Source organism: Astyanax mexicanus, chromosome 1, assembly GCF_023375975.1.
Source record: "Astyanax mexicanus isolate ESR-SI-001 chromosome 1, AstMex3_surface, whole genome shotgun sequence".
NCBI classification, from domain to species: domain Eukaryota; kingdom Metazoa; phylum Chordata; class Actinopteri; order Characiformes; family Acestrorhamphidae; genus Astyanax; species Astyanax mexicanus.
In genome coordinates this window covers 989,510-1,015,977 of record NC_064408.1, presented here as the reverse complement: position 1 = coordinate 1,015,977, position 26,468 = coordinate 989,510, and the positions used below count along the sequence as shown (strand labels likewise).

Sequence of the window (26,468 nt, the reverse complement as noted above, 5' to 3'; positions counted from 1 at the left end):
ATGATCCGTTAATATAGTGATGATTAATATACAAGTAAAAAAGTACAAGTAAAAAATTCAGAGTATTTTCACAGAGTATTTTGGTTTGTTTAACACTGTTTTTAAGTTACTAAATGATTCATTATGTGTTCCTTCATAATCTGATAGATCACTTCACTATTCATTTATTATGTAGAAAATACAAACAAATAAAAAAATTGTACCATGCAAAAATAAAAATGTTAATGTTAATCTTAAAGGGGTATAAATGGAAGACTGACCTGTGTTCTTCGCCGCAGTGGCGTGGTTACTGCTGTGGTTGGGGGTGTGGTTCTCCGCGGTTCCTGTGGGCGGATTCTTCTTCTCGTGGTTCTTCGTTATCTCAGGAACTCCGTGGTTGTTTTCTGTTGTTTTACAGTTTCCTGTTTCCTGAGTTCCTGTACTGGACGCTGCTTTAGCAGAACCTCGGTTCTCACTGTTGGGACTGTATTTTGGTGCTTCATCAGCTTTTAGATGCTTTTTATCTGCAGGTTCTTGACCTTGTTTGTCGTTGGAGGTCTTGTTGCCGTCGGCGAGGGGCGTGGCCGGTCTGTGTCTCAGAGGGGATTGTGGGTAATGACGGACAGTCACAGGAGATTGATTACGACTCTTATGAGTCAACCTATAAACACATACACAGAAAGATTAAAGTTATTAGAATTTTATACATGATAAAATTGGTTTTATTATAGTATGTGGTTGTATAACGCAAGTCGTGATGCTCATCACTATCTCGCACCCCATCAACAGTGTATTTTCACTCCTTCCTCCTGCCTGGTTTAAACAGCAGCAGAGCTTCGGAATATATCTACACTGATGGGCGTGGTGTTCTGGAAATGAGGTGTGTTCAGGTACATTTCTGGAGTTTTATCTTGTTTATCTTGGTAACAGAAAACACAGGAGCTCCACTGACTGAATACAACCTAGACAGACGCCAACAGTCAGACGTTCATCGCTATCTCGGTAACACAGGCGCTGTGCCGAGCCGAGCGTACGCCCCCACTTATTACACACACATGAACACACAGCAGCACAAACCCAACTTTTACATCAACAATAAACAGAATAGTAAATAAAATAACATTGCTGTTCCCGTAAATGAGCTGCTGGAGCTCCTTCACAGCGTCAACCAGCAGCTCAGTTTCCTCTGCTGAGAAGAGTTTGTTGAACACGTCCAGGTAGCTGCACCGTTACAATAGCAATCCACCAAAGTCAGAGCTCACCTGATCTACTCTTAAAGAGAATGATGAGCAAGAGACACTCTGATTGGTTTATTATTTTACGTTATGCCCAAAATGCCTAAAATGCCTAAAAATAACCACACTCATGATTAAATAAGAGAATTAGTACATGACTTTTGTGTTGCGTTTCGACGTGAGCAAGGTGTACTTTTCCTGTCGTTACGATAGCAAAGACACTTCGACATGCCCTAACATGCAATGTTTCTTGTCAGTGAGTGTATATTATTATATATACTGTAGTGTGTGGGTGTATATTTACTTTGGTGTTGAGGGTGAAGCGGAGCGGCGGACGATGTTCGCTGGAGATTCAGATCTTCTAGCAGGAGAACCTGGAGAACCGATACGCCTCTCTCTCCTCAAGCTCTCCTTCTGCACAACAAACACACACACACACACACATATATACATATATATATACACACACACATTTAGGGTACATTCACACAGAATAAACATTTTAAAAAATGTAAAAAAAATAAAATTAACATTTTCAAATCAGATTTGGGAACTTTTAATATGTGGTAACGTAATGTTTATCTTGCTTAGTCTGAGCAGCCAAACCGCAATTCGTACGAATTTATGTCAAGAAGAATAAAAAAAGACAGTTATAAGAATGAATAAAGGCACTACTTTGTTTTAGTCATACATTTACCTAAGCAGTGCAATAGTAGTCACACAATTACCTCAGCTGTGCTATCTTAGTCATACATTTACCTTACCAGTGCTATTTTAGTCATACATTTACCCCAGCAATGCTATTTAAATCCTAAATTTACCTCAGTAAATCTATCTATATAAATCTAAAAGAACGAATAAAGGCAGTGAGTTAAAGGGGTTTAGTGGTTTAGTGGTGAAAAAAACAAGGTAACAGACCCTATTTGGGTTTCAGTCTGTAATGCACAGAAAAGTGTTTAGCTGCAGTTGCTGATACACGCACACAGGAGTAAAAGCGCACCCCACTGCGTAGCGCACTACTGCTACAGACGCGTAGGCTACACCATATGTTCAACGCAGAAGTACTTATTGGTCTTTAGAGTATTGTTACTATGCTATATCACTATTAACGTGCACTCCTGACCTTTGGGGTGCTGGGTGGGGTGCTGATGCCGCCTCCGGACTCCTCGGCGCAGGTCAGGTTGGCACGGCGGCGGCTGGGCGACCCACGGTACGGAGACCTGTGGGGACTTGAGGGCACTGAGGGGCAGGAGACACCAAACACTGGCAGGGTTAGATACTAAAAGTGTGTGTGTAGTGTGCAGTGTGTGGGTGTGTGTATAGTGTGTGTGTGTGTCCAAAGTGTGTGAGAACTCAAGAGTCATGCAAGAACACACACACACCAAACGTCACAAAACAAAACGAAGGTTAGCCCCACCTATTGAAGTAGTGAAGTGTGTGTGCGAGGTGTGTGTGAGGTGTGTGTGAGGTGTGTGTGTTACCTGCAGAGCGTGGGCAGGGCACACACAGGTTGGCGGCGCTGTTAGAGCGGGCGATTGAGGAGTGTGTGTGGGTGCAGAGACGATGGAGCGTCAGGTTCTCCAGAGAGATCCCACCGTTCTGGACTAATGGAGGGATGGAGGGATGAGGAGGATGGAGGGATGAGGAGGATGGAGGGATGAGGAGGATGGAGGGATGAGGAGGAATGGAGGTGAGAGGAGACATGAAAGAGAAGTCGTGAGGAGACAGGATGGAGGGATGAAAAGGGAAAACGAGTGTGGATTTTTCCCACACTCTCAGAACAGGGTGACGATGCTGTTGATTATGACACAGCGTGTACGTTTACCTCAGCACTGCTATTTTAGTCAGTAAATTTATTTTAGTCATACATTTACCTCAATAAATCTATTTTAGCCATACATTTACCTCAATAAATCTATTTTAGCCATACATTTACCTCAGTAAATTTATTTTAGCCACACATTTACCTCAGTAAATCTATTTTAGCCATACATTTACCTCAGTAAATCTATTTTAGCCATACATTTACCTCAGTAAATCTATTTTAGCCATACATTTACCTCAGTAAATCTACTTAAGTCATTGATTTACCTAAGCAGTGCAATGTTAGTTACACATTTACCTCAGTTGTGCTATTTTAGTCATGGATTTACCTTAACAGTGCTATTTTAGTTGTGGGTTTACCTCAGTTAATCTATTTTAGTCATACATTTAACTCAGCAGTGCTATTCTAATGATATATGTACCTTAGTTAATCTATTTTGATCAAACATTTTCATTACATTACATTACATTACATTACATTTCATTTGGCAGACGCTTTTGTCCAAAGCGACTTACAATAATGAAGTACAAAAGTAATAGGAACTTTCCTCAGTAAATGTATTTTAGTTTAACATTTACCTCAGCAGTGCTATTCTAATCATATATGTACCTTAGTAAATCTATTTTAATCATAAATGTACCTTAGTAAATTTATTTTAGTCATACATTTACCTCAGTAAATCTATTTTAGTCATATAATTACCTCAGTAAATCTATTTTAGTCATACATTTATCTCAGCAGTGCTATTTTAGTCATACATTCACCTCAGTAAAATTATTTGTCATTCAATTACCTCAGCAAATCTATTTTAGTCATACATTTATCGCATATTTACCTTAGTAGTGCTACATTTCATACAGTCTATGCATAAATCTACCTCAGCAGTGTATTCTAATAGTACATTTACCAAGAAAACTGCAATACTAATTATACATTTACATCAGTAGAGCCATTGTAAACATAAATTTACCTCAGCTGTGCTATTATTATTATATTTTTACTTCAGTGCTATTTAGGTCAGCAGAACAGCAACAATGAAAATGGGTGTAATGGAAATGTGGAAATGGGCGGAGTCTATTTATCAGTAGTGTAGTTGTAGTCATATGGCTGTTATTTGTGAGTCAATCCAGGTAATAATTTTGTTTGCATAATTCTTTAGATTACACAAATTTTACAGACACACACACACTTCAACACACACTCTAGATCACATGCTTATGGATGTTAATTGATGTACCCACCCGTGTGTGTGGGATTGTGTGTGTCTGTTTGTGTGTGTGTGTGTGTGTGTGTGTGTGTGTGTGTGTGTGTGTGTGTGTGCGTGAGTGTGTGTGTGTGTGTTTGCAGGTTGCAAAAAAACACCAATATATCACAAATAATTACAAAATAAATTTGATGTCATTAATATCAATACATTTATATCTCTACTTACCTGACATCACTCACTTAACAAACACAAAAACACAGCGTCACACACAGCTATACCAAACACACACACACACACACACACACACACGATACACCTGCAGTACACACAGCATGCGTTATGGGGGTGGATCACAGGGCGCATGCAGACAGGAAGCTACACGCAGTCTACAGGAAGTCCTGGAGTCTGGTGTGAGTTCCCCGTTACTAAAGCTCAGCCGGACACACCCGCACGTTTTATACTCCCCAACAGCCGCCGCCCACCTCCATTACCTGACTGCTCACCTGACCATTTACCTGAAAGCATACCTGACCACTCATACTGACCGCTCACCTGACTACTTACCTGTCCACTTACCTGACTGCTCGCTTGACCAATCATACTGACCATTCACCTGTCCATTCATCTGACTGCTTACCTGACTACTCACCTGACCACTCATACTGAATACACACCTGTCTGCTTACCTGACCATTTACCTGAACGTTTACCTGACTACTCATACTGACTGCTCACCTGACGTTCATACTGACTGCTTACCTAACCATTTACCTGACCTCTTACCTGACCATTAATACTGACTACTCACCTGACCATTTACCTGACCGTTTACCTGACCGCTCACCTGACCATTTACCTGACCCTTTACCTGACTGCTCAGCTGATCGTTTACCTGACCACTCATACTGACCACACACCTGTCTGCTTACCTAACTGCTCATACTGACTGCTCACCTGACTACTCAACTGATCACTCACCTGACTGTTTACCTGACCATTCAAATGACCACTCACCTGACCACTAATACTGAGCAATTATACTGACCACTTGCCTGACCTCTCACCTAACCACTCATACTGATCACTTACATGACTGCTCACTTGACCATTTACCTGACTGCTCACCTAACCATTTACCTGATCATGCACCTGAACACTTACCTGAACAATAACCTGACTGCTTATACTAAACGCTTACCTGACCATTTATTTTGAACACTTACTTGACTGCTCACCTGATCACTCATACTGATCGCTACACCTGTTAACTCTATAATTCCTTTAGAATTAAGAGGACACAGATAAGATATCTCACACTCTCGCTGTTCGGGAGTATCAGCACGCCATTGGAGGAAAGGTGTGTCAGTCAGAGAGGAAGGGGAAAGGGGAGGGGTTTATAGGGGGGGGGGGGGCTAAAGAGGATTCATACCGTTGCCTGATTCGCTGGCAGCAGCAGAGGGAGCGGCGAGGTCATGGGGAAGGGCGGAGACAGCAGAGAGGGAAGGGGCATTCTCCCAGTCACCTGGGCAAGGGGGCGGGGCCAGAGCAGAGCAAAGAGAGCAGAGCATTATGGACAGGCTGGCTCCTCCCACTGGAGTGTGTGAGTGTGTGTGTGTTTAACGCACACACACACGTCAGAGACACACCCCAAGGTATTCTCGTGCACACCTGCACTCAGTGGGCACAGGCAATGAGCAAGGATGAGGTCACACACACGCAGAGTCCCAATCAATAATCAATAATCAGCAAATTCAATCAGCCATTCGATTCAGTCACACTCAGGATTACACTCAGACTCAGACCTTAGGCACTCAAGACTCTACTGGGACTCAATGCCAAACAGTCAAGACTCAACTCAGACTCAAACCCAGATATGTAAGTCTCTACATGGAGTCAAACCCAAGTTACTCAAGACTCAATTCAAACCCGAACCCCAAACATTCACAATTCAACTCTATACTTATACTCTAGACTTATATTCCAGATATTTAAGTCTCTACATAAGGTCAAGCCCAAGTTACTTGAGACTTAACTCAGACTTAAATCCCAGATACTCAAAATTTAACTTGAACAAAGCTCATGTGCACAAGACTCAACTGAACCTGAAACCCCAGATACTCAAGGCACACTTCGGATGATACTCTAGAATCAACTCATTTATTGGAAAATGAATGCCGACCTTACACCAAACGTTTTTTAAGCGAAATTACTGACGCAGACAAATTTCCAGTGTGGAGATAAAATTATAAGAGTCTTGCTAAATAACACTTATGGTGGCGTCATCTCGATGGTTAAGTGTAAGGTGTTTAGGATTGATAGTTTAAGTCAGTCTTTTTCTCGTCCTGCGTTCAGATAAAATCAAGCGAATCTAATATTATCGTAAGTCTTGAGACTCGGCTCTTGCAAACAGTGATGTGAACAATGTCAACAACCAATAGGAAAAGAGCTATGGAAGCCACAAGGTAAGCATAGAAACGTTTGTGAAACCAGACACTGGTTTCCGGCAATGGCTCGGAAACCACGGTTCTCTTGGAGTAAACAAAAGGAGGAGAAACTGGTGGAGCTCAACTCAGACTTGATGTCTTAACACTTAAGACTCAACTCAGACTCAATGTCTTAATGTCTTAATCAGACTCAAACCCTGGTCACTCAAGACTTAACTCAGACTCAATCCCTTGATACTTAAAACCCAACCCAGACTCAATCTCTGGACACTCAAGACTCGACTCAAACTTAATCCCTGGATACTCAAGACTTAACGCAGATTCAATCCCTTAATACTCAACTCAGACTCAACCTCTAAACACCCAAGACTGAATTCAGACTCAGTTTCTAAATCCTTAAGACTCAACTCAGATTCAATCCCTGGATAATCAAGACTTAACCCAGACTCAATCCCTTGATAATTAAAACGCAACTCAGACTCAATCTCTGGATACTTCAGACTTGACTCAGGTTGTTCAAAGCAGAGTTAATGGAAATAACAGAGAACACTTGATACTTAAAGACTCAGCTGAGACTCACACCCAGACATGACCCTGACTCAAATCTGCAGACACGAAAGATCTGACTGAGACTCAGTGGAGAGAAGAATTAGTTTCAGAACTTTCACTTTAACGGGGGGAGATCTGAACACTGTATTGATCACAGGGTTGTTGGTGCAGTTGGCACTGACCTGCCAAATCCTGCCTCTACAATAAAACAGATCCTGCCAGCCTCCAAATACTGATCCACCACTTTCATCCCAATCGATCACTCCATCCCCCGCTTCCACACACTCCAATCACTTCACTCTTTCAGACCAGTCATCCCTCTTTCTCAATCTCTCTCTCTTTCCCTCTCTCTCTCTTACCCTGTACTCCTCCGTTGGGTCCCCAGGTCCAGCGTTTGTTCCGGTTCTCCAACTGAAGACTACGTTCCATAGACTTCCTCATCAAAGCCTCCAGACGTTCCTGCAAAAACGCACACATATAGATTAATCACAACGTTAGCACCACCTGTCTAAATCATTCGCACACTTTAATGCCACCAAAACAGATCTGTCCTGACAAGACCAGAACTTCATTAGACCTCTGTAGGTGGGAAAATTGGGGATCTCTCGGTGCTCGCTCAGTCGCGTAGTGTGAATTACTGATAGACGCTTGCCGAGACATCGCCAACTGACCGCTGACCAGTCGCAGATGCCTGGCAAATATTTGGCATGCTAGATATCTGACCCAGTCGATGACTGGGAGTCAGGAGCAGCAGCTACATTTTGCCAATGGAATTCATTTTAAGGACGTATTCTCCTCTATAGAGATTTTCTGCATGGCATCGCTAGATTTTTTTCACAGTAATTTGTGAAATGTGTAGTGTAGTGTAAAAGTGTCAACAACTGAAGGACAACCAATCATGTAGTGTAAACGGCACAACAACTGACGACTCAAAAAGTCGTGTATTGTAAACCACTGCCTATCAGGAACATGCCACAAGACCTGCCTGATGTTCTGGAGATGTTCTGACCGTGTCATTGTCTAGAACATTACAGTTTGGTTCTGGTCAAAGTTTTTCAGATTCTTATGCATGTTCAATTTTCCTGCTTTAATACTTCGGGCCCTATTTTAGCAACCGGTCAATTGTGCATTGCAATCTTTGGTATCGCAAGGACATGTCATGTACTTATTCTCTTAATTAATCATGGGTGTGGTTAATTTTGGGCGTGACGTAAAATAAACCAATCCAGCGTGCAACTTGGCACTCCCTTTAAGAGGCAGGTGCGCTCTGACTTTGGCACGTTCGTATCTCAACAGCACTTTGGTTTTGCGCTTCTCAGCAGAGGAAACTGAGCTGCTCGTTCCTGAATGGGTAAGATAGGATTGTGTGTCTGACTGTTGACTGTTGTCAGGGTTTTAATCAGTCAGTGGCGCACCTGTATTCCCTGCCACCAAGATAGAATCAGAAACACACCAGGAATTGACCTGATTACACCTCACTTCCAGACCACCACGAAAATGTATTTAGAGAAGAAGATTTATTCCTAAATTCCGACGCTATTTTAAAGGGTGTACAAATAGAACGTTGATGGTGAGTAAGATAATACCAAGCATCACAATGTGCCTTGCACAGGGTGGAAATGGATTTGGAACGCCAACATCTGTATAAGTTGTGAGGTGTTATCTTGTGAGGGAGGTCTGATAGTGAGTGCAGATGTAACCTGTGCACCGGGAATACACCATAGAAGGCTAATTATTACCACCTACAGGTCAGTGCAGTGTTCTTAATTGCAAAAGTCTTGGGACACAATACTGTTCACTGTGGATGAGGATAAACACTGCTATTCATGTTACATTTCATGTTATTACTAGATGTATAACAGGAGCAGCACAGGAAGGATAAATTAAGTTTATAGACTAACCGAAGGGCCAATTAGCACAGGCTGGAAAGGAAGCTGTGGTCAGCGTTTATGTAACCGCTATTGGCTTCAGTCTAGACAGTCGCAGCGGGTACTTTAACTGTTATCATTATGTCACATTAATGATGTCATATCCTACAGCTCTGCCAGAGTGATAATCAATAATCAATAATTAACCCCTGATTAGCATCCTGCATCCACTCTCCACCCTGACTGCATTACACTGTGAAAAAACTGCAAAGTTAGCGAAGCTTAAAATAATACACCATCTGATTACACAGCATATTTGAGTGTACTACTTTAGCTGCATATGCTAACACCCCGGTTGCAGAGTATAATATAGGAATCTACCCAAATTGAATTTACCAACATTCCGGTTGCCAAGTACAATATGGGAATCTACCCAAGCAGCATTTGCCAATAACCAGGTTGCCAAGTATAATATGGGAATCTACTCAAGCTGCATTTGCCAACATACTGGTTGCCAAGTATAATATGGGAATCTACTCAAGCTGCATTTGCCAACATACTGGTTGCCAAGTATAATATGGGAATCTACTCAAGCTGCATTTGCCAACATACTGGTTGCCAAGTATAATATGGTAATCTACCCAAGTTGCATTTGTCAAAACACCGGTTGCTGAGTATAATATGGGAATATGCTTAAAATGCATTTGCCAAAACACCGGTTGTCGAGAATAATATGATAATCTTCCCAAAGCTGCATTTGCCAAAACCCTGGTTGCTGAGTATAATATAGGAATCTGCCCAACCTGCAGTTTCCAAAACACGGGTTTTAGAGTATAATATGTAAATCTACCCAAGCTGCAGATGCCAACAAACCGGTTGCCAGGTATAATATGGGAATCTACCCAAGCTGAATTTGCCAAAACCCTGGTTGCCAAGAATAATATGGGAATCTACCCAAGCTGCATTTGCCAAAACCCTGGTTGCCAAGTATAATATGTGAATCTACTCAAGCTGCATTTGCCAAAACACCGGTTACCAAGTATAATATGGGAATCTGCCCAAACTGCAGATGCTAACACACTGGTTGCCAAGTATAATATGGGAATATTCCAAAGCTGCATTTGCCAACACACTGGTTGCCAAGTATAATATGGAAATCTGCCCAAGCTGCATTAGCCAATAACCTGGTTGCCAGGTATAATATGGGAATCTACCCAAACTGCATTTGCCAACACCCCAGTTGTCGAGTATAATATGGGAATCTGCCCAAACTGCATTTGCCAAATACTCCAGTTACCAAATATATTATCGGAATCTACCCAAGCTGCATTTGCCAACACACCAGTTGCTGAGTATTATAGGCAAATCTACCCAAGCTGCAGATGCCAACATACTGGTTGGCAAGTAATTTATGGGAATATACCCAAGTTGCATTTGTCAAAACACCGGTTGCTGAGTATAATATGGGAATCTACCCAATTTGAATTTACCAACATTTCGGTTGCCAAGTATAATATGGAAATCTGCCCAAGCTGCATTTGCCAAAAACGTCCTATGCCGAGTATAATATGTGAATCTACTCAAGCTGCATTTGCCAACACACTGGTTGCCAAGTATAATCTTCTTTTTTAGGACTCCTGACCTAAAAAGGCTGTGGTGTTTAAAGGATTTGAACTAATGATCTCTTGGCTCTACATGAGCAGGCAGTTAGACCGTCACTCCACTCCAGAGCTCTGCAAATTAATGAATATTTCTGGTCTTATTTACAGAAGCTTTCATACAGAATGCAATAAATTAAGATCTAATATTGATGCTAACAGCCACAAGAACAAATGGAACAAATGTGGAGAAATGGTAGGATGGAGGCGTGGCTGAATATGAAGTATTTGTTTTGGTCTGAGAGACTGGTGCTCCTGTAACACTACACTTCAGTGTTGTGTAAATGTGAGAGTGGTGTTACGTCACATCCCTCGTTCCCCGCGACCTTCTGCTGCCTGAGTCACCCCTCCGCCCGAGCTCGATCAATACCTAATCGCATTTCAGCGACATCCGACGCTCCGCCGCAGCTCTGATCCAGCACATCCGTCCGGAACAGGAGCGACCGGACCACGTCTGAGAGAGGAACCATGACTGGACTGTTTACAAATCCTCCAGTTACCATGGCAACCCCGGCCCACTCACCGCATGCACATTTATTTTCGGCATGATTCAGATCCCAGTGAGTGACTGTGCTGTTCCGATCAGCAAAGCACAACTCTGCTCTGACTGAACTTTACAGAATTACGGCAACAAGATTACCATGCTAACAAATGTAAAGCAAACATGGTATTGATGTAACCAAAAAAAAAATTCAGCATAAGTACATTTATGGTTGTACCGTTGCAGTGTAACTACACAAACAAGTGTAACATAACCATACAAATAGATCTAAGACAGTAGTATGATGAAACCAGGTACATTAGTGTAACATTACCATTGACATTAGTGTGACATACCCAAGCAAATTAGTGTAACGTAACCAGGGACATTGGTGTTACGTAACCTGATAGATAAGTGTAACGTAACCAGGTACATTAGTGTAACGTAATCACAGATATTAGATTAACATAACTGTGTACATTAGTGTAACGTAACCAAGGATATTATTGTAACGTAACCAGGTACATTAGTGTAACGTAACCAGGTACATTATTGTAACATAATCAGGTACATTATTGTAACGTAACCAGGTACATTAGTGTAACGTAACCAAGTACATTATTGTAACGTAACCAGGTACATTATTATAACGTAACCAGGTACATTAGTGTAACATTACCATTGACATTAGTGTGACATACCCAAGCAAATTAGTGTAACGTAACCAGGGACATTGGTGTTACGTAACCTGATAGATAAGTGTAACGTAACCAGGTACATTAGTGTAACGTAATCACAGATATTAGATTAACATAACTGTGTACATTAGTGTAACGTAACCAAGTACATTATTTTAACGTAACCAGGTACATTATTATAAGGTAACCAGGTACATTATTATAAGGTAACCAGGTTCATTAGTGTAATGTAACCAGGGACATTGGTGTTACGTAACCTGGTAGATAAGTGTAACGTAACCAGGTACATTAGTGTAATGTAACCAGGGACATTAGTGTAATGTAACCAGGGACATTGGTGCTACGTAACCTGGGAGATAAGTGTAACGTAACCAGGTACATTAGTGTAACGTAACCAGGGACATTGGTGTTACGTAACCTGGTAGATAAGTGTAACGTAACCAGGGACATTAGTGTAACGTAATCACAGATATTAGATTAACATAACTGTGTACATTAGTGTAACGTAACCAAGGATATTATTGTAACGTAATCAGGGACATTAGTGTAACATAACCAGACACACTACTGTTACGTAACCATGGACAGTAGTTTAACATAATCAGGGACATTAGTGTAATGTAACCAGGTAAATAGTGTAACATAGCCATATACATTAGTATAACGTAACTAAGAAGGTTAGTGTAATGTAACCAGGGACATTAAGGTAACATAACCTGGAACAATAGTATAATGCAACTACTGACATTAGTGTAAAGTAACAAAGGAAAATGGTGTAATTTAACCAGTTACATTAGTGTAACATAATTACTAACATTGGTGTACCGTAACTAGGGACATTAAGGTAACGTAACCAGTTAGATTAGTTTAACGTGACCATTGACATTAGTGTGACGTACCCCAGGTATATTAATGTTACATAACCATGCACAGAAAATGCAACGTAACGATAATGTAAATAGGTGACTCCGCCCCCTCACCTTTTCCTCCTCGAGCTGCTGCCTCCTCTTCTCCTCCACGGCGGCTCTTCGCTGCTCCTCCTTCTGCCTCTGTTCCTCCAACCGCCTCCACCTTTCCTCCACCGTCCGTTCATACTGCAGCCGAGCCCGACGCTCCTTCTCCAGTATCGCCTGCTCCCTCGCCGCTGAGAGACAGAACAAAAAAAAACACTATAAACCAGTTCATCTCAAACCCCCACTCTGAGTAAAGAGTGTATGTAAATCTGATTTACCCAGACTCTTCTCTCTCTCCTCCCGTCTCTCCTTCGCCAGCCGCATCCTGTCGTCTGTCTTCAGGTATCCCTCCAGACCTGCAGAGGGAGGAGTCAGAACTGAGAGGATGAGGACGATGAGGATGAGGTTTTATTTAAAAAGCTGGATTAAATAAACAAGTAAATCTGAGCCGGGCAGCGACGCCGTCTCGTCAGATAGGAGGAGCTAACAGCGCTAGGAACAGCATGCAGTTCATTCCTGTGTTATTTGTGCGAATAACACATCAGTGTTTATATACTTTACCCAGTAATTCAGAGCTAAGAAACAAATGATTAGAATTAGTCTATGGAGGAAAAACACCAATAGCCAAATACAATTGAGATAGATAGGTATTTAGATGTTTAGATCAGTTCTGTTTACACTAGTTAAAATTAAAAATCCACCCCATGGTGGACGGCTCTGCTGCGGCTCAGCCAACAAAACCCCGGGGTGGATTTTTACTTTCTGGATCTGGACTCTACCCACCTCTGTGTGTAACTATAGGTTTAAATAGGATCTCCGGGGGATTTGGTGTTTTACAGAGACTCTAATATTAGGTCAGTGGCTGAACTGCACTTAGCAGGGCATTATTACACATGTTATAAAATAACATATAACATTGTAAAGACTGTTATAAGTGTAAAAATGTCTTTATTTTTAAATGTTTCTAATTGTTGTTCGTCTCGCTGCCTCCTAGTGTTGCAGTGCTGTTAGCCAATCAGAGGAGATAAGTTTGCATGTATTATTTTATATGTTTATGAGCATATCATTGCTCCCCGCCCCCCACTCCTCCACTGGACTAAAGCAGTGTTATACCGGATCACCGGAGCACTCATTTTTTGGCCAAAAAACACAAAAGCTCACATGACATTCTTTTGTACTAGAGACACAACTACAAGTTACATTACTGTTACGTGACGGTTGAAAGAATAGCCAATCAGATTGCATCACATTAAAGCTACAGAATCTACAATATCCACATTCTAGAAATAGAACTTAATACCTTTTACATATTAACTAACTATTAAATCAACAACTACAATATACAGCTTTAATCAAATCAAACAAATGGTTCTAACAATTATAAATGAGTGTATAAATTAGCTTTAGCTAGTCGTTAGCTTTAGCACACTGTTTCTGGCTGAGCAGAGAGAACGGCTCAGTTAAATCTGGACTGAATTTTAGGCTAAAGCTCCTCAACAGCAGTGAGGGCGGGACTTACACTGTTTACCTGCATGGCCGTTGCTGTTATTGGCTGGATGGCGAACAGGTGAGGCGTGTCCATTGGTCTGCACCTTCTTTTCTGGAGGAGTTAGCATCTCAGCTAATAACAAAAAAAGAAATAAAGAAAGAAAGATCAGCTTTAATAAACACTCTAAGACATATTAATCAGTTTACTGATCTGTTAGATGAGGTTGTGGGAGGGGCTTACTCTGTTTAACAGCTACAGGGCTGCCGTGATTTGCTGGCTGGTGGGCGGGGGAGGTGTGGCCATTGTTGCGAAGTTTCTTTTCGGAGGCTGGTGATGTCATCAGTTTGGCTGTAAAAGAAGAACAGAGATTGGTTGTTTTTAAACAGTTTTCTGGATTAAATTCCAGACTGAGTTCTGCTAATTTCAATATTTAAGTATAATATGATAATAAGGGCAGTTGAGGAGCCATTGGAATGGGGTAGTTTGGGCATTTGAGGGGTGGTTGTGGGGCAGTTATGGGGAGTTATTTGTATGATGCTTAAAGCAGTTGAGCAGCTGTAGAACAGTTGAAGGGCAGTTAAGAGTTAGATAGGGAGCATTTGTGGGGTAGTTGTGGTGCAATTGTCAATTGAGTCAATTGAGTAGCAGTTGAGGGTTCGCTGTGGAGCAGTTGAGGGTAATTCGCTAGTTGCATGAGACGACGCTGCCTGTTTCCGGTCTACGACTGGTAGGCGGAGTCATTTCCGCTTTTCGGCGCTGATCAGCAGACAGTATGGCTTTCTACGATCTATTTTTAAGTTATTCCCTGTGTCTAGCCCCTCTGTAAGTTATAAATATGTATAATGTATACTGGCATCGGGATATATATATATAGTTGTTTACTATTGTACATCCTTAGTTTCAAACAGTTCAGTGTGTGATTAACCCAGAAGTTCTCTAAAATTGTTTGTTAATGTTTAATATGCATTTATATTACATTAGTATTTGAACCGTAAAATATTTGTGTTCCCTCATTATCCCAATAATATGTAAACAACGTTTGTTTTACCTGAATCAATTTTGTATTTTGAATCAACATTCAGAACTGGCTCTGGATTCTTATGGGTCAATTTATTTATTTTTATTGAATAAGCTTGTAAATATGCCTTAAAGTTTTCATGTGACCAACAGTAATGAATTTTATAAAAGAAAAACTGCCTTCGTTATTGGAAATAAAGGCATGAAATAGTATTGTTGTTGAATTTGATTTTTTTTTTTTTATTATTAAAATATAACAGTTTGGTATGTTTCCCAGTGTCTCCAAATTTTATAGAGGATCCTTTAATTATAAAAATAACACAGTCAGTTTTTTTTGTTTTGTGTTTTTCGTTTCTCCTTAACTTTAAAAACACTCATGGTCGCTTTCACTCTGTACTCCTGCCGGCAGTTCTCCCCACAACAACTCCAACCGGAAACTAGTATACATACCACTCGCTACCCGGAAGTTAGGTGGCGCCATCTTGTGCACAGAGCCAATTTGTGGAGTAGTTAAGGGGCAGTTGAGGGTAATTTGTGGAGTAGTTAAGGGGCAGTTGAGGGTAATTTGTGGAGTAGTTAAGGGGCAGTTGAGGGTAATTTGAGAGGCAGTTGAGGGTAATTTGAGAGGCAGATGAGGGTAATTTGTGGAGTAGTTAAGGGGCAGTTGAGGGTAATTTAAGAGGCAGTTGAGGGTAGTTTGTGGAGTAGTTAAGGGGCAGTTGAGGGTAATTTGAGAGGCAGATGAGGGTAGTTTGTGGAGTAGTTAAGGGGCAGTTGAGGGTAATTTAAGAGGCAGTTGAGGGTATTTTGTGGAGTAGTTAAGGGGCAGTTGAGGGTAATTTAAGAGGCAGTTGAGGGTATTTTGTGGAGTAGTTAAGGGGCAGTTGAGGTTAATTTTAGAGGCAGTTGAGGGTATTTTGTGGAGTAGTTAAGGGGCAGTTGAGGGTAATTTAAGAGGCAGTTGAGGGTATTTTGTGGAGTAGTTAAGGGGCAGTTGAGGGTAATTTAAGAGGCAGTTTAGGGTAATTTGTGGAGTAGTTAAGGGGCAGTTGAGGGTAATTTAAGAGGCAGTTGAGGGTAGTTTGTGGAGTAGTTAAGGGGCAGTTGAGGTTAATTTTAGAGGCAGTTGAGGGTAGTTTGTGGAGTAGTTAAGGGGCAGTTGAGGGTAATTTGAGAGGCAGATGAGGGTAGTTTGTGGAGTAGTTAAGGGGCAGTTGAGGGTAATTTAAGAGGCAGTTGAGGGTATTTTGTGGAGTAGTTAAGGGGCAGTTGAGGGTAATTTAAGAGGCAGTTGAGGGTATTTTGTGGAGTAGTTAAGGGGCAGTTGAGGGTAATTTAAGAGGCAGTTGAGGGTAGTTTGTGGAGTAGTTAAGGGGCAGTTGAGGGTAATTTAAGAGGCAGTTGAGGGTAGTTTGTGGAGTAGTTAAGGGGCAGTTGAGGGTAATTTAAGAGGCAGTTGAGGGTATTTTGTGGAGTAGTTAAGGGGCAGTTGAGGGTAGTTTGTGGAGTAGTTAAGGGGCAGTTGAGGGTAATTTAAGAGGCAGTTGAGGGTATTTTGTGGAGTAGTTAAGGGGCAGTTGAGGGTAATTTAAGAGGCAGTTGAGGGTAGTTTGTGGAGTAGTTAAGGGGCAGTTGAGGTTAATTTTAGAGGCAGTTGAGGGTAGTTTGTGGAGTAGTTAAGGGGCAGTTGAGGGTATTTTGTGGAGTAGTTAAGGGGCAGTTGAGGGTAGTTTGTGGAGTAGTTAAGGGGCAGTTGAGGTTAATTTTAGAGGCAGTTGAGGGTAGTTTGTGGAGTAGTAGAAGTCTGTTTGTCTACCCCGGTCAGTTGAGGATAGAAAGCTGGTATTTAGTTAGGGGGCAGCACTGGGGCAGTTGTAGGGCATCTGTATGGTAGTTCAAGGGCAGCTAGAAATCCACTGCCTTTCTGGATTCTGGATTGCAATAAAACCCTGCAGTTACAATTCCACCCTCCTCTCTCTCTCTCTATCCCTCTCTCTCTCTCACTCTCTCTCTCCTTTTACGTCCCCTTTATCCTCCCTCTCTCGCCCTTTGGGATTCTACTCACTAATGATGCTTTCTTCTCTCTCTCTCTCTCTCTCTTTTCTCAGGCATATTCCCTTAACACACATGCAATTTGTGCACTTTGCTGTGAAAGGCAAAACACACACACACACTATACACACACACACACTATACACTATACACACACACACAACCAGCTGACCACAAAAACACACAAGCTCAATGTCACACCACACACACACTCATTAACAGTGTAATGCAGCTCATCGCTATCTCACACCTCATTATTAATGATCTAATTAATGATAATTAATGATATAAAACAGAAATCTTCGTTAATATGAACCTTCTCACACTCACACAGCGTCACTCAGCACCAATCACTAAACTGTGCTAACTGTGCTAAACGTCATATACATTATTAGGTCAATACTCAAGAGACTGCAGTTCAGGGCCCTCACCACCAGGGGTGCACCAGTATCATCGGCTCAATAACTGTTTATAAATATGGATCCCTTTTGCACCATAGCAACCAATAATAGCAACCACATGAAATACCACAGCCACCATCATAAGGCATTTTGGACTCCATAGCAACTATCTAGCATCCACCTAACAACACCTTAGCAAAGAGCCACAACATAAAAAAAAACACCTGGAACACCATGGAAACCATGTGATCTTGACAAACACCTTTAACATTCTACCAACTGTATGGGATACCATAGTACACCCTAACAATCATTCAGCAAAAACAAAGTTCTTATCTTGGATAACATAGCAACCAGCTAGCAATATCATAAAAAACACCTGGAATACCATAACATCCATGTAGCAGCTGCACGGGGTACCACAGCAACTACTTAACAGACACACAAGACACCATAGCAACTACATGGAATACCACAGCAACCACTTGATAGCCACCATCATAAGGCGCCATAGTAACTAACCATTAGGGATAATGAGACCTGAGACACCAAAGCAAAAACTTTGGATTCCATAGCAACTATCTAGCATCCACCTAACAACACCTTAGCAAAGAGCCACAATATCATAAAAACACCTGGTACACCATGGCAACCATGTAATCTTGACAATCACCTTTGACATTCTACAAACTGTATGGGATACCATAGTAGCTGCCTAGCATCCACCTAGAAACACCCTAACAAAAACACCTGGAATACCATAAGGCACCATAGTAACCAACCATTCAGGATACTATAGCAAAAATATAAGAAAAACATCTGAGATACCATAACAACCATGTAGCAGCCACATGGGTAACCACAGCAACTACTCAACAGACACATGAGGCACCACAGCAACCAATCATAGCAACCACATGGAATATCACAGAAACCAATTAACAGCCACCATAGTAACCAACTGTTTGGGATATTATAGCAACTGTCTAGCATCCTTTTAGCAATGCTTTAGCAACCACTTGAGATACCATAGCAAGCAGCTACAACATAATAAAAAACACTTGGGATACCATAACAACCATGTAGATGTAGCAGCTGCATGGGGTATCACAGCAACTACAAAACAGCCACATGAGGCACCCTAGCGAGCCATCATAGCCACCACCCGGGATACTCCAACAGCGGCCTAGCATCCACCTAGCAATAAACCAACAATGACCCAACTATCAGTTAGCAACACCATAGTACCCACCTGGGATATCATAGCAACCAGCAACCAGCTTCATAAAACACCTGAATTGACAATCACGTAGCATCCATATCAGGTACCACAAAAAGTACTTGGCAGCCACCTGAGACACAGAAGCAACCATTTTAGATTCCATAGCAACTATCTAGCATCCATCTAACAACACCTTAGCAACCACTTGGGATACCATAGCGAAGAGCTACATAATGAAAATGGAAATACTATGACAACTATGTAGCAGCCACACTGGGTTCCAGAGCAACAACGTAACAGCCACCTGAGGCACCATAGAAACCAAACATTTTGGATACCTCAACAACTTCCTAGCATCCACCTAGCAACACTCTAACAACCACTTAGGAAGACCATAGTTCCCACCTTGGATATCATAGCAACCATCAAGAAACATTATAAAAAAAACACTTGGATTACCATGTAGAAGCGACATGGGGTACCACAGCAACTACTTAATTAACAGCCACCTGAAGCACCATAGCAACCATCTGGAAACTACATAGCAAAACAACTGCCTAGCATCCACCTAGACATAAACTAACAGCACCTAACAACATATACCAACTCTTTAGAAACACCATAGCACCCACCTTGGATATCATAGCAAACAGCTAGTAACATCATAAGAAACACACGGAATACCATGGCAACCATGCAGCATCCACATCAGGTACCACAATAAACTCTTGTTTGGGAGATTACCTTGCACTTTTTACACAGATATTCATATCAACCACCAGGGAAAACACAGCAACCAGTTAGCAACATCAAAAAAACAATTAAAATACCATAGCAACCATGTATCAGTGTAGAAGTGGGATTGTATGCAGTGTAAGGTTGTGAGTAAGGTCAGTGATGCTGTGAGTGCTGACTCTCTACGCTCTCTCTCTATTATCACATCAGCACTATAAAGGTCACATGACCCGCAGGAGTTCCACCAATCCGCTGTGATCCTGCAGAAGCAGTATGGCACCGTGCCAGAACTGCACCGAGTTCCAGAACCGGTGCCGGTGCTGAGCTGTGAGGTGGGGGATTGTGGGTAATCTCTGATATCATGTATAATTGATGTGATTGGCTGAGGGGGGCAGGAAGCAGCGAGACTCCGGCGCAGGGGGAGTTCAGGCCTAATCCAATCAGAACCGCTGAAGACTACGCTAAGCTAATTAACGAGCTGCGGTCGATTACGCTAACGGCTACACACTCTGCCCCTCGCCGGGGTCACGGCTAACGGCTAACATACGCTAACATCTGTCCTGCACACGCTAATTACTGACCACAATCAGATACATCTAATCAATAATCAATAATCAATTACTGACCACAATCAGATACATCTAATCAATAATCAATTACCAATCATTTATAATAATAATTATAATAACTGGGTGAAGGTAAGTTAGAATGGGTGTGGCTAAACTGTTATAAACTGCTTTTTCTCTATCTGGCTATCTCTATCTGTCTGTCCACAAATATATCTGTTTAGACAGATGTCTGTCTACCTGTCTATCTGTCTCTCTCTATCTGGCTGTGCATCTATCTGTTCACATATATATATATATATATATATATATATATATATATATATATATATATATATATATCTGTCTGCCTATCTATTTGTCTGTCTATACACCAATCTATCTGTCTGTCTTTATACCTATCCATCTGTTTGTCTGTCTGTCTGTCTCTCTATCTGGCTGTGAATTAATCTGTCTATATATCTGGCTATCTGTTTGTCTGTGTCTATATGTCTGTATATCTGCCTATATATTTATGTCTGTCTGTGTTTACCTATATGGGTATTTTTCTGTCTGTCTGCCAGTCTGTCTCTTTATCTAGCTATGGATCTGTCTGCCTGTCTGTCCTTGTATATATATATATGTCTCTCTATCTATCTAGTCTAGTATGCATCTGTCTGTCTGCATATATATATCTGTCTGTGCATCTGTCTGTCTGCCTGTCTCTCTCTCTAACTGGCTGTGAATCTATCTGGCTATATATCTGTCTGTCTGTTTATCTGTGTATATATGTCTGGTTATCTGGCTATTTATCTGTCTGTCAGAATATCTGTGTGCCTATATATCTGTATATCTGTGTCTATCTATATGCATATTTTTATGTCTGCCTGCTTGTTTGTCTCTCCATCTAGCTATGCATGTGTCTGTCTGTCTGTCTATCTATATGGCTGTGCAACTATTTGTCTGCCTGTCTGTTTCTCTATCTGTCTGTGCAATCATTTGTCTATCTATCTGGGTATTTATCAGCTTGTCTGCTTATATAACTGTCTATCTGTCTGCTGTCATATCTGCTGCGTTTATTTATCTATCTGTCTGACTGTGTCTATCTGTCTGTCTGCGACAGATTGGGACTGTGGATACTCTGCTAAGAAGTGGCACCCAGTCAAAATTACCACAAGAGCACAACGCATACTCATCTATGAGGTAAATAAACAACCCCGAGTGACAATCAAAATCTGATGGCACCATTGGTACAATATGATGGCCATTGCTACCTCTTGCATAAAAAATGTGACTGCACATTGCCATGACAACATCTTCCAAACCGTAAAGCATGGTGGAGGAAGCATCATAGCTTACAATCATTAAGATTCCCAAGTGTATTAAACTATTCCACAGGATATTGTGAGAGTGTCTGTACATTAGCTGAAACCCTGTGAAGGTAGGGTTATGCAACAGGACAATGACCTAAAACTCTGAAGCGATTCCGCAACAGAATGGCTTAAGGAAAACTAAATCTGCCTTTTGAAGTGGCCCAATTAGAGCCCAGATCTCAGATTCTATGGATTGACTTGATCTGACAGAGTTACAGCAGTTCTGCAGGAAGAATGGGCTAAAATTCCCCTGAATGATGTGCAGGTCTGATCCACAGCTACAGGAAGTGCCTGGTTGAGGTTATTACTGTTAAAAATGCTTGGAATCAGTCAACACAGTTTGTTCATTATAGACCTGGAAGACCATATATTTTTTGTACATTATACGAAATATGCACATTATATTTGTCTATACTCTTGACTCAGGGTTGTTTCTTTACCTCATAGATGAGTGTGCATTGTGCTCTTGGGGTAATTTTGACTGGGTGCCACTTTTAAGCAAAGTTTCCACAGTCCCAAATTGTCTATATTTGTAGATTGTTTGCATTACTGTAGACTAAATAATTTCTTGTCATTGAAATCACTCTGTAATCATTTCCAGCTGTATGTAAATCAGCAACATTTTTGATTGTAGATCCTCTAAAAGCTCTTTTTGGTGTGGCATGGCTCATATACGGGAATCCATATTTTTTAGGTTTTTATCAGTCAGATTAGCTCTATCTTATATATCTAAGGTATGCTAACACTTTTCTCTAATTAGAGCTTTATTGAAGTCAATAGAACAAGGATTCACAAAAATGATGAGTTTCTTTGATTTTGTCAAATTAAAAACCTCTGGAATATAATCAAGAGGAAGATGGATGATCACAAACCATCAAACCACCAAACTGAACTGCTTGAATTTTTACACCAGGAGTAAAGCAGCATAAAGTTATCCAAAAGCAGTGTGTAAGACTGGTGGAGGAGAACATGATGCCAAGATGCATAACAAACTGATTAAAAACCACCAGGATTATTCCACCAAATATTGATTTCTGAACTCTTAAAACTTTATGAATATGAACTTGTTTTCTTTGCATTATTTGAGGTCTGAAAGCTCTGCATCTTTTTTGTTATTTCAGTCATTTCTCATTTTCTGTAAATAAATGCTCTAAATGAGAATATTTTTATTTGTAATTTGGGAGAAATGTTGTCTGTAGTTTATAGAATAAAACAACAATGTTCATTTTACTCAGAAATAAACTGAAGTGATCTCTTTAAAAAATCTATTTTTCATCCAGTTGATTAGCCAATACACACACTGATCAATCAATCACACTGATTAACACACACACACACACAGCCTGACACAGCAGCATTGGTAAAGGCTCTGAATACTGCAGTTCTGAACTGCTCCAACTGCACACGCACACACACACACACACACACACACACACACACACACACACACAGCTCACATAAGTGTGTGTGTGTGCGCATCTGAGAACAATAACAGAGGAGAGGATCTCGTGCGCACAGTGAATCAGCTTTTCTGCAGGACTATTGCTAATGCTAGGGCTAATGCTGCAGCGCGAGCTATCCTACTGTTACCACCCCCTAACACCACAATACCCTATCTCTCTATCCATCCATGCATCTCTCCATCAATCATCCCTCCATCACTCTCCAGCATCACTCCCCGGGTCACCCCACTCCTCCTGCCCGGCGGTTCCTCACCTGCCCCCGGGGTCTCCACCCGCTCCTCCATGGTCCCGCTCCGCGTCTCCGGGTCTCCCCGCGTGCGTGTGCCGCTCTGCGCGTGTGCCGCTCCGCGTGCGTGTGCCGCTCCGGTGAGCGCGAGGCCGGAAGATGTCTGGGTCTGATATACACAGAGAGAAACGCGCGCGCGCACAAAGATCAAAGCATCCCCGGCTCCTCTGCTCGCGCTCCCCCCGCGCGCAGCATCAGCACCGATGCAGTGTGCGCAGCTCGAGCCGGGAGCGCTCCACCTCATTTCAGTTCACACCCCTATTCGGACAGGCCCCGCCCCTCCCGAGCTCTGATTGGCTGCAGGAACAAGACATGCTTGTAAACACACACATGCACGCAGATTTAGTTATTTTTGCTTTTTTTTATCATACGTACATTTTCAGATTAACAAACTTTTATCATTTTAATATCAGACAAAAATAACCTAAATATAAAAGTAAATATAAAAAAGAGTTTAATATAAGGACCATTTCGCTAAATGTGTGCAATTTGCTTGTTTTTTAAACTCTGAATATAATAACACACACACACACACACACACACACATGTACATATATGCATATATGCATGCACACTGTATTTTTTTATTGCAAATAAAAAAAAGGTTTTTAAAATCTGAATATAATAACACACAAACACACACACACACACACATATATATATATGTGTGTGTGTGTGTGTGTTATATATATATATGCATGCACACTGTATTTTGTTTTATTGCAAATCCATTTTTAGTTTTTTGAGACGACCCAAACCTGAAATTCATCAAATGTATTACCTTGCAATTTATTAAACAAATGAATAAATGATGAACCAAACAGAATTGGAAACTAATATTCACATTAATAAATCAATAAACCAGAGGGCTTTACTCACTTCTGTTACTGGCATTCATTCCGTCTACTGGAACTCACTCCTGTTTCTGGCACTCACTCCTGTTTCTGAAACTCAATCCTGTTTCTGGCACTCACTCCTGTTACTGAAACTCAATCCTGTTTCTGAAACTCAATCCTGTTTCTGGCACTCACTCCTGTTACTGGAACTCACTCCTGTTACTCTTTTGCAAAAACATGAGCTAAAATAGCTAAATGGCGGCTATGCTAATAGCATGAAGACTTTGAGCACATTCTAGTGATTTTCCCAAAATATGTATTTTAAAAATAAACCAATAAGATGTAAGAATGAATGTAGGTAACAGGACTGAGTGTTGAGATTGAGCTCCTCAGTCAGAGTTACAATAAGATTAAATATACAGAAAAAAACTAATGAGGAACTTAATTCTGATCTTCTCATGATCTTCAGAAGAAACAGAACCAGCTGATGATGTCACTTCCTGTTGAAGAACTTTTCCAGATGTTTTAGATGATCAGGGGTAATGTGTTATGGTAACAGGACTGAGTGAAACCCAGGGACACAACTAAAACAAATATTTTGGATTCACACAACAATGCAAAAACTAAATCTCTGAAGGATTTTAATAAATATATTTCATGGTAAAGTTTATAGTTAGCGAGTGGAGGCAGTCAACAAATGCTATTTTTTCAGTGTTCTAAGTAGTTTTAATTAATGTTTTTAAGTACATATCTTACTTTTACAATTAGGTCAATGTAAAAAAACACTATGCTTAGTAATAAAATGCATTTTAAAGTTATTTTGTGTGCACATTTATACATGTAATTTCCTGGAGACAGAAATAGAACCGATTCATTGGAAAATGTTAAAATGTTAAAACGTTTGGTTTATAAACACATACTGATGCTATAAGGTGGAGAATAAAAGTTTGAGAAAATTTGAGAAAAACACAGGATTTGACCCCTTTAAATCAACAAAGATTGGCATCAATCAATCAATCGATCGATCAGTCACTCAGTCAGTGATACATTCCTAACGCTCTATATCTAGAATGTCCCCCCGGGGGAGTAAGTGCTCTGTGGACGTCCTGGTGAAGCTGAGGGAACTCGGAGGACACAGAGATGCGCAGTGTTGCCGACGGCGACGGAGGAAGTGGCCGTATTAAACTAAGTGCATCTGACCAGCCTGTCCATCCTGCTCATCTTCAGCAGTGAGGAAGAGGAGGGAGGGAGGGAGTCGGATTCAGGAGGAAGAGTACAGAACTATTTCTGGAGAAGAACGAGGACAAACCCACACCAGAAAACTGTAGAACACAATTAAAACAATGTTCTAGATATCTAGTCTATTGGTTCCTCTATACTGGATAGAGGATATTTTATTTGATTGTCTTAAATGGATAGAATCATACTTAAAAGGGAGAACACAACATGAAGTTCTATAATTGTCAGTCAACATCTCTCAAAACCCCTACAGGTGTTCCCCAAGGATCCGTGCTTGGACCACTTTTATTTAGTCTTTATATTAATGATCTGCCTTCTATCTGTATAGAGGTAGAAATTCAATTATATGCAGATGAGCTGATGACGCAGTAATTAATGTACATGGCGGCACAAAACAACAAGCTGCTTCAAAACTTAGCAGTGCAATGAACCAGATTACAACATGGCTCGATCAATCATGTCTAAAGTTAAATGTAACAAAAACTGTTGGCATATTTTTTCTAAAAAAAAAGAAAAATTGCAGATTGTGACAGAGTTTAAGTATTTGGGCCTCTGGATTGATTGTAATCTTTATTTTAGAACTCATGTAAAAAGATATGCCCACAAATAAAATTTAATGTAAGCAATTTTAGATTTACCAGAAAATCTATGAACAGTGAAACTGCGATGCGCTTTGTGTAAATGCTATGATAATTCCACACTTTACTCACTGTCTGACAAGCAAATCTATAATGAAGCCACTTGAAATCTTATATAAACACACTCTTAAAGCTTTAGATCAGAAACCTAACTGTTTTCAGTTGTCAAATTTTTAAAAGGTACAAACTCTTGAGATGGGACAATTTGGTTAAATATGGCAAATTATGTCTCGTTTTTAAAATATTACACAACACTGCCCCTCCTCCTCCTCTTA

The 26,468-nt window shown here is 40.9% G+C and overlaps 1 protein-coding gene across 6 annotated transcripts in view; it reads right to left on the bottom strand.

Annotated features, from left to right (window-relative positions):
* map7d2a (MAP7 domain containing 2a) overlaps positions 1–23,697 on the bottom strand; it is a 39,017-nt gene extending 15,320 nt beyond the window's left edge. For 2 of the 6 annotated variants that reach the window (XM_049484677.1, XM_049484716.1), the window contains exons 1-11: positions 23,448–23,697; positions 14,627–14,734; positions 14,417–14,518; positions 13,176–13,253; positions 12,925–13,088; positions 7,599–7,698; positions 5,676–5,768; positions 2,696–2,818; positions 2,338–2,453; positions 1,519–1,628; positions 261–640 (exon numbers count right to left, since the gene is read on the bottom strand). In XM_049484677.1, coding sequence (XP_049340634.1) covers positions 261–640; positions 1,519–1,628; positions 2,338–2,453; positions 2,696–2,818; positions 5,676–5,768; positions 7,599–7,698; positions 12,925–13,088; positions 13,176–13,253; positions 14,417–14,518; positions 14,627–14,734; positions 23,448–23,478 — 1,405 coding nt within the window. In that variant the 5' untranslated portion in view covers positions 23,479–23,697. The remainder of the gene's footprint in view (positions 1–260; positions 641–1,518; positions 1,629–2,337; positions 2,454–2,695; positions 2,819–5,675; positions 5,769–7,598; positions 7,699–12,924; positions 13,089–13,175; positions 13,254–14,416; positions 14,519–14,626; positions 14,735–23,447) is intronic. The other 4 variants (XM_049484747.1, XM_049484763.1, XM_049484820.1 and 1 more) reach the window with 4 other exon arrangements.
* Between the last annotated feature and the right edge of the window lie 2,771 nt (positions 23,698–26,468).